This window comes from Macaca fascicularis, chromosome 20, assembly GCF_037993035.2.
Source record: "Macaca fascicularis isolate 582-1 chromosome 20, T2T-MFA8v1.1".
Taxonomy (NCBI): domain Eukaryota; kingdom Metazoa; phylum Chordata; class Mammalia; order Primates; family Cercopithecidae; genus Macaca; species Macaca fascicularis.
This window is the reverse complement of record NC_088394.1, coordinates 52,479,764-52,491,442: the sequence shown is the minus strand read 5'-3', so window position 1 is coordinate 52,491,442 and position 11,679 is coordinate 52,479,764. Positions and strand designations below refer to the sequence as shown.

At 45.8% G+C, this 11,679-nt stretch overlaps 1 protein-coding gene across 1 annotated transcript in view; it reads left to right on the top strand.

Annotated features, from left to right (window-relative positions):
- Nucleotides 1-3,711: 3,711 nt before the first annotated feature.
- AMFR (autocrine motility factor receptor) overlaps nucleotides 3,712-11,679 on the top strand; it is a 58,076-nt gene continuing 50,108 nt past the window's right edge. Inside the window, exon 1 of the mRNA XM_005591964.5 lies at nucleotides 3,712-4,171. Within this exon, the coding sequence (XP_005592021.1) occupies nucleotides 3,917-4,171 (255 nt within the window). The 5' untranslated portion in view covers nucleotides 3,712-3,916. The remainder of the gene's footprint in view (nucleotides 4,172-11,679) is intronic.

Here is an 11,679-nt window from a genome sequence, read left to right as displayed (position 1 = left end):
GCCAGAAGTTAGAAGTTGCGTTGTTAACTGTGTGTAGTCCATATCATTGGGGACTGAGGCCGTTTCGTCATCTGCAAAGAGAGGGTTGACTCCTTTAGTTATTTTCTCAAACTTGCCTGGAATTCTTAATGTTCTATGACACACACTATGCCTGCTGCATATGTAATACTGTGTAATTCAATGTCATGTTAAATAGAAAGTTTACCCAAAATATGGGAATATATGTGTGTCTGATAAAACTATAGCCTTTTCAGCCTTTATATCTGAACAGAAGTTTGAATGAAACCTGATAGAAAGTAATTGAAAGGTTTTTCTGAAAACTTTACTACTTGTGTATTTTATAGCAGGCACCAGAGGTCTATGAAAAATAAATATGAGGCCGGGCGCGGTGGCTCAAGCCTGTAATCCCAGCACTCTGGGAGGCCGAGGCGGGTGGATCACGAGGTCAGGAGATCGAGACCATCCTGGCTAACACGGTGAAACCCCGTCTCTACTAAAAAAAAATACAAAAAACTAGCCGGGCGAGGTGGCGGGCGCCTGTAGTCCCAGCTATTCGGGAGGCTGAGGCAGGAGAATGGCGTAAACCCGGGAGGCGGAGCTTGCAGTGAGCTGAGATCCGGCCACTGCACTCCAGCCCGGGCGACAGAGCGAGACTCCATCTCAAAAAAAAAAAAAAAAAAAAAAAAAAAGAAAAATAAATATGAAAGAAAAGCTACAAATAGCAATGTATCCATTAATTTAGTTTTTCCTCTAAAAACTTGAAGAGTTGGTTATTTTTCTCTCTGCTAGATTTAGCTGTGGAACATATTGGTCCAGCTGATGAAACACTAGCATGCCATGGGAATACATTTAAAGCTACTGGATTAGATAGTGAAGTTCAGCTTCTAGGATTTTGAGAATCTTAAGCAACAACAAAGCCACTCAACCAGTCTCACATGATGGTGAATGAAGTCATGAATATGAAAGGACTTGAGATATTTTAAAAATGAAAATAGCATTGTATCTAGGTATGAATCTTAGTCCACACAAACTGATTTGCCTGAAATAATTATTTTATTCCCTTTAAATCAAACCAAGTCAGAACCACCATCCCACAAAGATGGCAGGAAATTCAGTCTATCAGTCATAATGGAAATGAAGGAGCTATTTGAAGTCTCAAATCTAGAAGGCATAGTGGTATTCTGAAATGAAGGTGGTGGTGACGAGGAAGCTCGAGCTTTCATCATGGACTCTACTGATTCTTGTCCAAGCAGGACCAGCCTCTCAAAGTCTGATGCTGTCATCAGTCCGCCACACTTGGGGCTTGGGACACAGCTGACAGGTAGCCTGTATGTTGATTCAGTCTCCCCAGGCACATTAAGCATTCATCCCTTTTGGGTCCTGCCTCCTCCCCTGGTCCTCTCATGGAGTAAGATGCAATTACCAAGAACTAGAAGTATTGGTTAAGACTTAAGAAGACTTGTTTGGTTATTGCCAAAATGTCCTTCCTTGAGACAAGGGTGTGCAAAGTACCTTCTTGGAGTGGGAAAGGAAAAAGTAATGGTAGAAAAATTACTAATTCTAGTAAAAGATCCAAACACAAACCGTTTACATTCTTTAAAAATGCAAACAAAAAATAAGCTTTTATAGTTGGGTTAACTTCCCCTGTTCATGTGAAGTTTCAGAAAGTCCAAGCTTCTAAAAGTTTAATAAGGGCAGATCTATTAAGAGCAGCCTGTTTGTAAGGGTGACAGGACAAATTTGGTTTGTGATAGTTTAGAACTACTGTGGCTAGGATTGAATAAAGATTACCAGTTAGTGGTTTAAAAGTTATGATGGCCCAGATCTTGACCTGTAAAGTAGAACACTTCCCTGAAAATTACAATATTTTTTCAAAATAAAGTTTTCCTTTGTTTTACTGATAAAGTTTAAAGTGTAGCATTTTAATTGCATGGCTGTGGGAAAAAAACCAAAGTGAACTCAAGTCTAGTATTCATATAGACCTTGTTTTAAAAAAATGCACGTGTACAAAGGTAAGACCTCTCCTTGTCCCGGTAAAACTAAACGTTCATCAAAGACCCTTTAACAAGATGTTTCTAAAATTTCCAAAGTGGAATGGTAAGCCTGAGAGATCTTTTGTTTTATAGTTAATAGACTTTTAGAATATTAGGCATGAAGAAAGACTTTGAAAGATAATTTGGTCCTTTTCTTTAGAAAGTTTGGAAAATCCTACAAATATTTACAGAGCACCTACTCTGGGCTGGGAAGTATTACAGGCCTTGGGGATGCAAAAGGAATAAAACTCCCAAGGTAACATTTTTTTCCCTTTGGTAACAGCTTATTGAGATACAATTCACATATTGAGATAGAACTATTTAAAGTGTACAATTCAATGATTTTTCAGAGTTGTGCAATCATCACCTCAATTTTACATTTTCATCACTTTGAAAACAAACCTGTCCCAGCCAGTGACTCACGCCTGTAATCCCTGCACTTTCCGAAGCCGCGGTGGGAGGATCACTTGGGCTCAGGAGCCACAGACAGGTCTGGACAATATAGCAAGACGCTGTCTCTACCAAAAATTAAGGATTAGCCACGTGTGGTGGCATATGCCTATAATCCCATCTACTGGAGAGACTGAAGCAGGAAGATTTCTTGAGCCCAGAAGGTGGAGGATGCAGTGAGCCATGCTCCTGCCACTGTACGTACTCCAGCCTGGGCCACAGACCCTGTCTCTTAAAAGAAACCTGTGCCCTTTATCACCCCCTACCTTCCCTCTTCCTCCCATCCCTAAGCAACCATTAATCAACTTTCTGGGTCTGTATATGTACTTGCCTATTGTGGACATTTCATATCAATGGAATCACACAACACGTGGACCTTTGTGGCTGTCTTCTTTGACTTAGCACGTGTTTAAGGTTCATCCCTATTGTAGCATGTATCAGTAGTTCATTTTTATGACCGAATAGTACATTGTATGGATATATCACATTTATCTACTCATCACTTGATGGACATTAGCGTTGTTTCCATCTTTTGGTTGTTAGAATGGTATCAACATTTGTGTACAAGTTTTGTGTGGAGGTATGTTTCCACTTTTCTTAGAGGACTGGAATTACTGGGTCAAATGGTCACTCTTGTTTGACTTTAAGGAAAGGGCAGATTATTTTCCAAGACAGCCGCACCATTTGACATTCTCACTTCTGGTGTATGAGGGAACACATTTTTATTTCCCGCTAAATCAGGTTCATTTTTTAGTTTCTGCTGGAGGCTACTAGTAAACAGCAGAAACTTGAAAGACTGTTAATATTTTTTCTTCTGGGGTTTTGGGCACCAGGGAAGCTGCTCGGCCCCTAGGAGTGCTTGGGGGTAACTAGCTTCAGAGGGTTAATGGTGGGGGTTAAGTGGGCAGCGGCCTGGTGGCCAGGGTCCCCCGCGCCCTGAGGCCCGGCCCGCCCGTCAGCGCCTGCGGGCCCGAGTGACGCCCGCGCCGCGGCCGGAGCAGGTGCCCTCTGTGTCCGTGGGCCCAGCCGAGCCGTGGTGCGGGCAGCGGATGATGCTGGGTGCCGGCCCCCGGGGCCTGAGGCCTGGGCCTACGCCCGCTAGGCGGCGGCGCGACCGCTGGGGGCGGGGGACGAAGGCCGCGCCCCTGCGCCCGTCCCGCCCGCGTCCCGCTGGGGGCGGTGGCCTGCCCGGAGCCCGCCGAGGCTCTTCCGCGCCGGCAGGGGCAGCAGCGGGAGCAGCGCGGGGCGGAGCGGCGCCAGCAGCCAGGAGCGGCCCGGCCCGGCCCGGCGTGGCGGCGGCGGCGGCGGCGGCAGCGGCAGCGGCAGCGGCAGCGACAGCGACGCCAGAGCCCGTGGGCGCCGTTCGCGAGACCGCGGCAGGGGCCCGGCCGCAGCGCGGGGAGGCCCGGAGACCGGAGGTCGCCGCTGCCGCCATGCCGCTGCTCTTCCTCGAGCGCTTCCCCTGGCCCAGCCTCCGCACCTACACGGGCCTCAGCGGCCTGGCCCTGCTGGGCACCATAATCAGCGCCTACCGCGCGCTCAGCCAGCCTGAGGTCGGCCCGGGCGAGCCGGACCAGCTAACGGCCTCGCTGCAACCCGAGCCGCCGGCGCCCGCCCGGCCGAGCGCGGGGGGACCACGGGCCCGCGACGTGGCCCAGTACCTGCTCTCAGATAGCCTCTTCGTGTGGGTGAGCGAGGCGACCGGGCCCGCGGGGCAGGGACGGGGTCCGCTGCGTCACCCTTTATCCGCGGGGGGCGTGGTGGGCCAAGGGGCCCCTGCGCCAGGGACCCCGGAGGGCAAGCGCCTGGGGGGCGCGGCCTTGCCTGCGGGAGCGCTGCCTAGGTAGAGTGGTGAGGCGCTGGGGGGCAGCGGGGGGGAACCGCGGGCGGGAGGAACATCATGTGGAGTTGCGAGGAGGAGGCCCCGAGGGGCAGGGCAGCGTTGGGGGCTCCGGGAAGGGAGTCGGGGAGGCGGCGGGCGAGGGTCTGCGTTGGGGTGCGGACGGGGCCCAGGGCAGGGGAAGGGGTTAAAGGGCAGTGGGGAGGAAGGGGCTGGGGACCCTCGGGAGAAACTAGACTAAGATCTCAGAGGGCAGGTTCAAGGGGAGGTCGGGATCTGGGAGTGCGTTATCCCTAGGGTTGGACAAAGTAGAGGGAAGTTGAAAGCTTTTCCCACTTGGTCAAGCATGGGATTGTTGTTAGCGGGTTTTCTTCCGACGAAAAGGAGAGGGCAGAGGGGAGAATTCAGACGTTGAGTATGGGGGAATTTTCAGCACTTGGATGTCTTTGGACATTCCAGTTGGAGAGAGGCGTCTCCTACAACTTTTTTGCCGGTTAGTATTCGATTGTCCCCTTTGGGAGCTGTTTAATGAAACAAACACCAGGCAAACTGTGCTTCCTTTTCTGCTGCCTTTACCTGATGATTCATGACAGTTTTCCTTTGATGTATGAACACAGCAAAACATTCGCAGTGTCAAGAGGCAGCCCATCATGTTAACTGAATGTTTCTTATTTGAGGATCTATTCTAACGCAGTTTCCAGGTTGTCTGCCCCCGCGAGATAAGCAGCATTGATAAGGCACACATGCTGGTTTCCTTCATTAGAATAGATAATTTCAGACTGAGCAGATCAATGATATTTTGGCTACAGAATTTTGCTTTCACCTTGGCCTTGAATACTTACGTAAATCCCACAGTGATCAGAAAAGTTTCTCCAGGATTTAAAGTCTCACTTGGATTTAATATGGCTTCTTGTATTTTGTCTCCTTCCAAGTTCCCATTTGGGGTTGAAAGTAGGCTGTAAATGACTGAGAGATTAATATTCCAAGTTGACAGGATGATATGCAACTCATTTGTTATAATTAGTCCCACTGTGCTTCATCAGGAAGCGGTGGGATTTATGGACTCTGTGGGCTGTGGATTAAGTCTCCTGGTCCTTCTGATGGAGAGTTCAGTAGAAGGCAGTGAAGGGTGAAGTTCCTGTTTGTCTACTGCTGTGTAAAACTGAACTTTACAGACCCAAAGAAGGGAGAAGAGAAAGAACTCACCCACATCTCTTGCTTAATTTCAAATCTGATTTTGCATTTGAGTTAGCAGGTAAACAACTTAAAGTGATATAGAGAGTGTTTTTGCCATATGTTAAGATTATAATGTAGTCTTTGATATTTTTTAAGTCTGAGATATAAATAAGCCTTTGAGAAGGAACCCTTATTTTATTTATATAACAACCTTGGCATTATTTAATGGATTTTCCCCCGCAGGACTTTCTTTTGATAAAAGCCATGTTCAGATTCTAAGGTTAATACCTCTTCAGAAAACATTACATAAAAGGCTGTTGATTTTTCTGTGATGATGATTACTTTTTAGGAAATTTCCTTTTCTTCCAGCATTTTCAGTAGAGGTCTTACCTCTGGCAAGTTTATCACTTCTTACTCTCTGCTGATGATATTTTCATTTCTCAGTTGATCCTAGTGCTGTTTTTCCTCCATCTTTCCTCTGGGTGTTTATTTCCACGTGTTTATTTTGGCCTGCTTTGGTTTCTCAGAGCCTCCATGTGCTCACTGTGAGTTTGTCTCATCACTCAGTGTTTATGTAGTTTCTGCTTTAGCAGCTGAGTAGAAGTGACAATCTCAAAAGCCTTCCCCAGTGGTGGGACAGATAAGATTGTTGAGTGAATACCCTATGTGGTGGTGCCTTTGTCAACTGGATCCTCCCCTAGTTCTGTTGAATTCGGATTCAACTTTTTCACAAACACTGCCTGCCAAGGCCAAGTAAGACAAAACAAAGACTGATCCTTCTGCCAGTGCAAGTCCTGCTAGATATTGTTTAACATATTGCAGTTCCTAAAACTTATCTTTGTGGAGCACAGTTTAGAATAATATCGGTCTGATAGCATCACAGGAGGTTTTTCATGAACAAACTCAATTTAAAACCTTTTGAAGGTGTTATTTTGGGCACTCTGGAGGGCATATCTGTGAACAACACTTTCCCCTACCCTCAGTAATATGGCACAATTTTACAGGTGATAATAGATAAATAAAATGCAGCAGAGTTTGGAGGAAAAAGAAAGGAATTGTGCCTAGGGAAGGGTTCGTGGAAGGTGGTGTTTGAACCATCTTGGAAGGTGGGAAGGGTCTCAACCAGCAGCAATGGGTATTCCAGATAAAGAAACCAGCATGTGGAGCTCGGTCTGGCTGGGGGAGGACAGTGCTGGGCACAGGCAGGGTGGTCTGGAAGCTGGGCTGTTAAATAAAAAATCTGTTGAATCTTCTGGTTTAAGAGGGAGGTTGAGAAGGTGAAGAGGAGACTGGGGGGTGAAGGAGGTGGGGCAGGTGCCTCTGCTGTGAGAGGAGGAGGTGAGCAACCCCTTTGAAGGTTTCTTTCTCAAAGTGTGGACCTCTGGCAGCCTGGTATGTGGTCATCTGGGGTACTTGTAAAGTGTAGTTTCCCTGGGGATCCATTTCAGAGAGAAGGGTGGAGCCTTGGAATCTTCATTTTAATGAATGCCCTAGGTGATCTGAGGGACACTAGTGGTTGAAAAACTAACCTAGGAAGAGGCTGGAGTATGGTGTCATGTAACCTTGACCTTGCTTGCTCTACCAAGTGTGGACAGTATTGGGGCTTAAGTGGGGGTGGGGCATGGAGGAATAGGGGTGCTGTCATGATTTCTTTCAGAAGATAGTCTGGGAGCAGTGTGGAAGATAGAGTTATGTAGAGTGGGAAGAGGACGGGAGATCTAGTGACCTATAACTTCCTCCTCCCAAGGGGGCCTCTCCAGGTGGCCCTCATACATGACATTGAGAACGGATTTGGGAGGAGGCTTCTGGGTTTTTACACTAACAGATATGTGGGTTTGACCTGACCTTTTGTTTCCCCTTGTCTTTCTAAAACTTCCACCCTAAAGTTTGATTTCAGATGAGTTTTTATTTTGTTACTCATTTCTGGGCTATTTTACATTGCTCAGATAATGCTTCTATTCAGCTCCCTCTTGGTCCCTTCTAGCATGGTTTTGGATTGTTCAGGTGTTTTGGCTTTTTCATTTTTTAATTCTTACTTATTACTTTTATTAGTTCCCTTTTCTGCTTTCTTAAATATCTGCTTCTAAAATTCTAAGAGCAAGATATGCAAATGGAGAGATAGAAATATGAAACTAGTGTCAAGGTTCTGATTAATTGTGCAAATAATATCATTTAAATAGAACTCTCAAAGGGAAAAATAACTACAAATAAAAGTGGATAAAAGTGAATTGACCATTTAGAACAGGGATTGGCAAACTCGCGGCCTATTTGACTAGGCCTATTTTTGTCTTAACAGCTAAGAATGTTTTTTATATTTTTAAAGGGTTGTAAAACAAATTAAATAAATTAAGGAAGTTCCAGAGCCTAAAATATTCACTGTCTGAGAGTACGTTAGAGAAAAATTGGCTGACTCCTATTTTAAAGAGCCTATTTTCATATTATTATAACACTTAAGGGCTGGGTTCAGTGGCTGACACCAGCAGTCTCAGCAGTTTGGGAGGTGGAGGCTGAGGCAGGAGGTGGGGGGATTGCTTGAGGTCAGGAGTTGCCCAGGAGCTGCCCAGGAGTCTGGGCAACATAGTGAGATCCCCTGCTCTACAAGAAAAAAAAAAAACAAAAGAGCTGAAAGTGACTTCCTAGGTATGAGTCTCTATGAGTTGACTATTTCAAGGTATATGAGGAAAAAATGTTAGCTCCAGAAGTGTTGGGGCAGCTGAAGGAAAAAACACTAAACTTGTGAATAATTGGATGTGAGCCTAGATAAATTAAAAATAAAAGGAATGCCTTCTGGGTAAGGGAGAAGGGGACTACTATTTGATCACCTCCTAGGTGTGCTTTGCATGTGGACTGTCATCTATTTCCCTAGTATTGTTAAAGGAGGAACACAGTCATCATCTATGTGATGAGGGGGGGGAGTGTGTGCATGTTTGTATAATGTGTTTGTCTCTGGGAGCCTGCAGAGAGGTAACAGTACGTGGATTGTCCTTAAAGGGAGGAAACCACCAAATGGTAGGGGGTGTGGGGGAGTGGTGCTGGTGTAGGCAGGTGTCTTAAAAAATATCCAGGTTGACCGTGTCTTGGAAACAGTTCCTGGTAGTTTAATCCCGTGTCTTTGCAAGCTCATAAATAAGCCCCCATTGGTGGCCAACATTTTACAGGGTCAAAAACACCTGTAGGGTTACATGGTGATAAATGCACCTTCCTCTCTTTTCCTCACAGTCAGGCCTAACTATTTTATAATTTAGTTTCTGTTTTCTCCAGTGGAAGAGTAAGAACCATTCTGGAGGGGACATTTTCCTCCTGGGCCTTGGAGTGAAGGGAATTAATTTTGAGCCTTGAGTAAGTCAGAGTTGCTGGGATCACTGCTGCCTGACCTGCTACACTCTAAACAGGGACAAGTAAAACTTGTTTTTATTTTGTGTAGACTGGAAAAAAAAAAGGCATTTGGTGAATTTTTAAAAAATGATTTGAAGCTTTGACAGCACTATAGCTATGAGAAACATTCTGAAGTGTTTTAATATAGTTGAATTTTTTTTTTTTTTTTTGAGACAAGAGTCTTTCTTTGTTACCTAGGCTAGAGTGCAATGGCATGATCTCGGCTCACTGCAACCTCCGACTCCTGGGTTCAAGCGATTCTCCTGCCTCAGCCACCCAAGTAGCTGAGATTACAGGAGTGCGCCACCATGCCCAGCTAATTTTTTCTATTTTTAGTAGAGACAGGGTTTCACCATGTTGGCCAGGCTGGTCTTGAACTGCTGACCTCAGGTGATCCACCCACCTTGGCCTCCCAAAGTGCTGAGATTACAAGCATGAGCCACCACGCCCAGCCATAGTTGAAATATTGTGCTGTAACAGGCAAACTTGTTTTGGTTTGTTACTCATATGGTGAGAAAAATAATGTGGAATTGTAGAACTAGTCAGGTTAGTTTAGTAGATTCTAAACTTTAAAAAAATTTTAAAAAAATAGATAATGCATGCTCAGGGTACAAAAGTTAAGGGGTACAGGCCCGGCATGGTGGCTCACGCCTGTAATCCCAGCACTTTGGGAGGCCGAGGCGGGAGGATCACCTGAGGTCAGGAGATAGAGACCAGCCTGGCCAACATGGGGAAACCCATCTCTACTAAAAATACAAAAATTAGCCAGGCATGGTAACAGGTGCCGGTAATCCCAGCTACTTGGGAAGCTGAGGCAGGAGAATTGCTTGAACCTGGGAGGTGGAAGTTGCAGTGAGCTGAGATCGCGCCACTGCCGTCCAGCCTGGACGACACAGTGAAACTCCGTCTAAAATTTAAAAAAAAAAAAAAGTTAAGGGGTACAGAAGTGATATGCAGTGAAAAGTAGATCTCTCGCTCTCTCCCTGTTACCTGCTTCTCTCTTCCAGAAATGGCAATTATCAGATTCTTGTAGTAAGTGCTGGTGTTAAGTAGGAGACTAAGAAATACCCAAATTGATCAAGTCCTTGACAGTTCACACTTACATATTATACAAACATGTATGTGCACATATTATTTCCTTTTTTTTTTTTTTTTGAGACGGAGTCTCGCTCTGTTGCCCAGGCTGGGGTGCGGTGGCACGATCTCGGTTCACTGCAAGCTCTGCCTCCCGGGTTCATGCCATTCTCCTGCCTCAGCCTCCTGAGTAGCTGGAACTACAGGCGCCCACCACTGAGCCCGGCTAATTTTTTGTATTTTTAGTAGAGATGGGGTTTCACCGTGTTAACCAGGATGGTCTCGATGTCCTGACCTCGTGATCCGCCGGCCTCGGCCTCTTAAAGTGCTGGGATTACAGGCGTGAGCCACCGCGCCTGACCCCGGATTTCTTTTTCTTTTTTTTTTTTTTTTGAGATGGAGTCTCACTCTCACCTAGGCTGGTGTGCAGTGGCACGATCTCAGCTCACTGCAACCTCCGCCTCCCGGGTTCAAGTGATTCTCCTGCCTCAGCCTCCTGAGTAGCTGGGATTACAGGTGAGCACCACCACCCCTGGCTAATTTTTATATTTTTAGTAGAGATGGGGTTTCACCATGTTGGCCAGGCTGGTCTCGAACTCCTGACCTCGTGATTCTCCCTCATCTGCCTCCCTGAGTGCTGGGATTACAGGCATGTTCTACTGCACCTGACCCAGGGATTTATTTTATTTATTTTAGTTTACTTTTTAAGCAGTTTTTTTTTTTTTTTTTTTAATCAATGTCACTCCGATTGCCCAGGCTGGAGTACAGTGGTGTGATTTTGGTTTATTGCAGCCTCGACCTCCCTGTGTCTAGGGTGATTCTCCCATCTTAGCCTCCCAAGTAGCTGGGACTACAGGCACACACCAGCATGCCCAGCTACGTTTTTTGTGTTTTTAGTAGAGATTGGGTTTCACCATGTTGTTCAGTCTGGTCTCGAACTCCTGAAGTCAAGCAACCCACCCACCTTGACCTTCCAAAGTGCTGGGATTATAGACATGAGCCAATGGGATTTGCTTTTAAATAAGGAATGCTCCAGTTAAGTTTCTTTCAGTATAGGTTGAGAATACTTTATCCAAAATGCTTGGGACCAGAAGTTTTAGATTTGGGATTTCTTTCCTGGATTTTGGAATATTTGCATATACATAATGAGATATTTTGGGGATGAGACCCAAATGTAAATGTGAAATTCCTCTGTTTCATATGCACCTCATACACATACCCTGAAGGCAGTTTCATTTTTCCCTTAGGGACACTCAGTAACCTCTTGTAAGTCTGCATTTTGACTGTGACTCATTACATGAGGTCAGGTGTGGAATTTTCCCCTTATGACACCATGTTGGTGCTCAGAAAGTTTTGGATTTTGGAGCGTTTCAGATTTTGGATTTTTGCATTAGGGGTGCTCAGTTGTATTTACAGTTTTTCAAGCCTTTGTTAACTGAAGTTGAGAAGTTATATGTATAACACAATATTATTTATTTATTTATTTATTTGAGGCAAGGTCTCACTCTGTTGCCCAGGCTGCACTGTTGCCCAGTGCAGTGGTGCAATCACAGTTCACTGCAGCCTTGACCTCCTGGGCTCAAGAGATCCTCCCACCTCAGCCTCCTCAGTAGCTGGGACTACAGGTGCACACCATCCCACCTGGCTAATTTTTGTATCTTTTGTAGAGATGAGGTTTCACTATGTTGGCCAGGCTGGTCTTGAACTCCTGAGTTCAAGCAATCCCCCGAC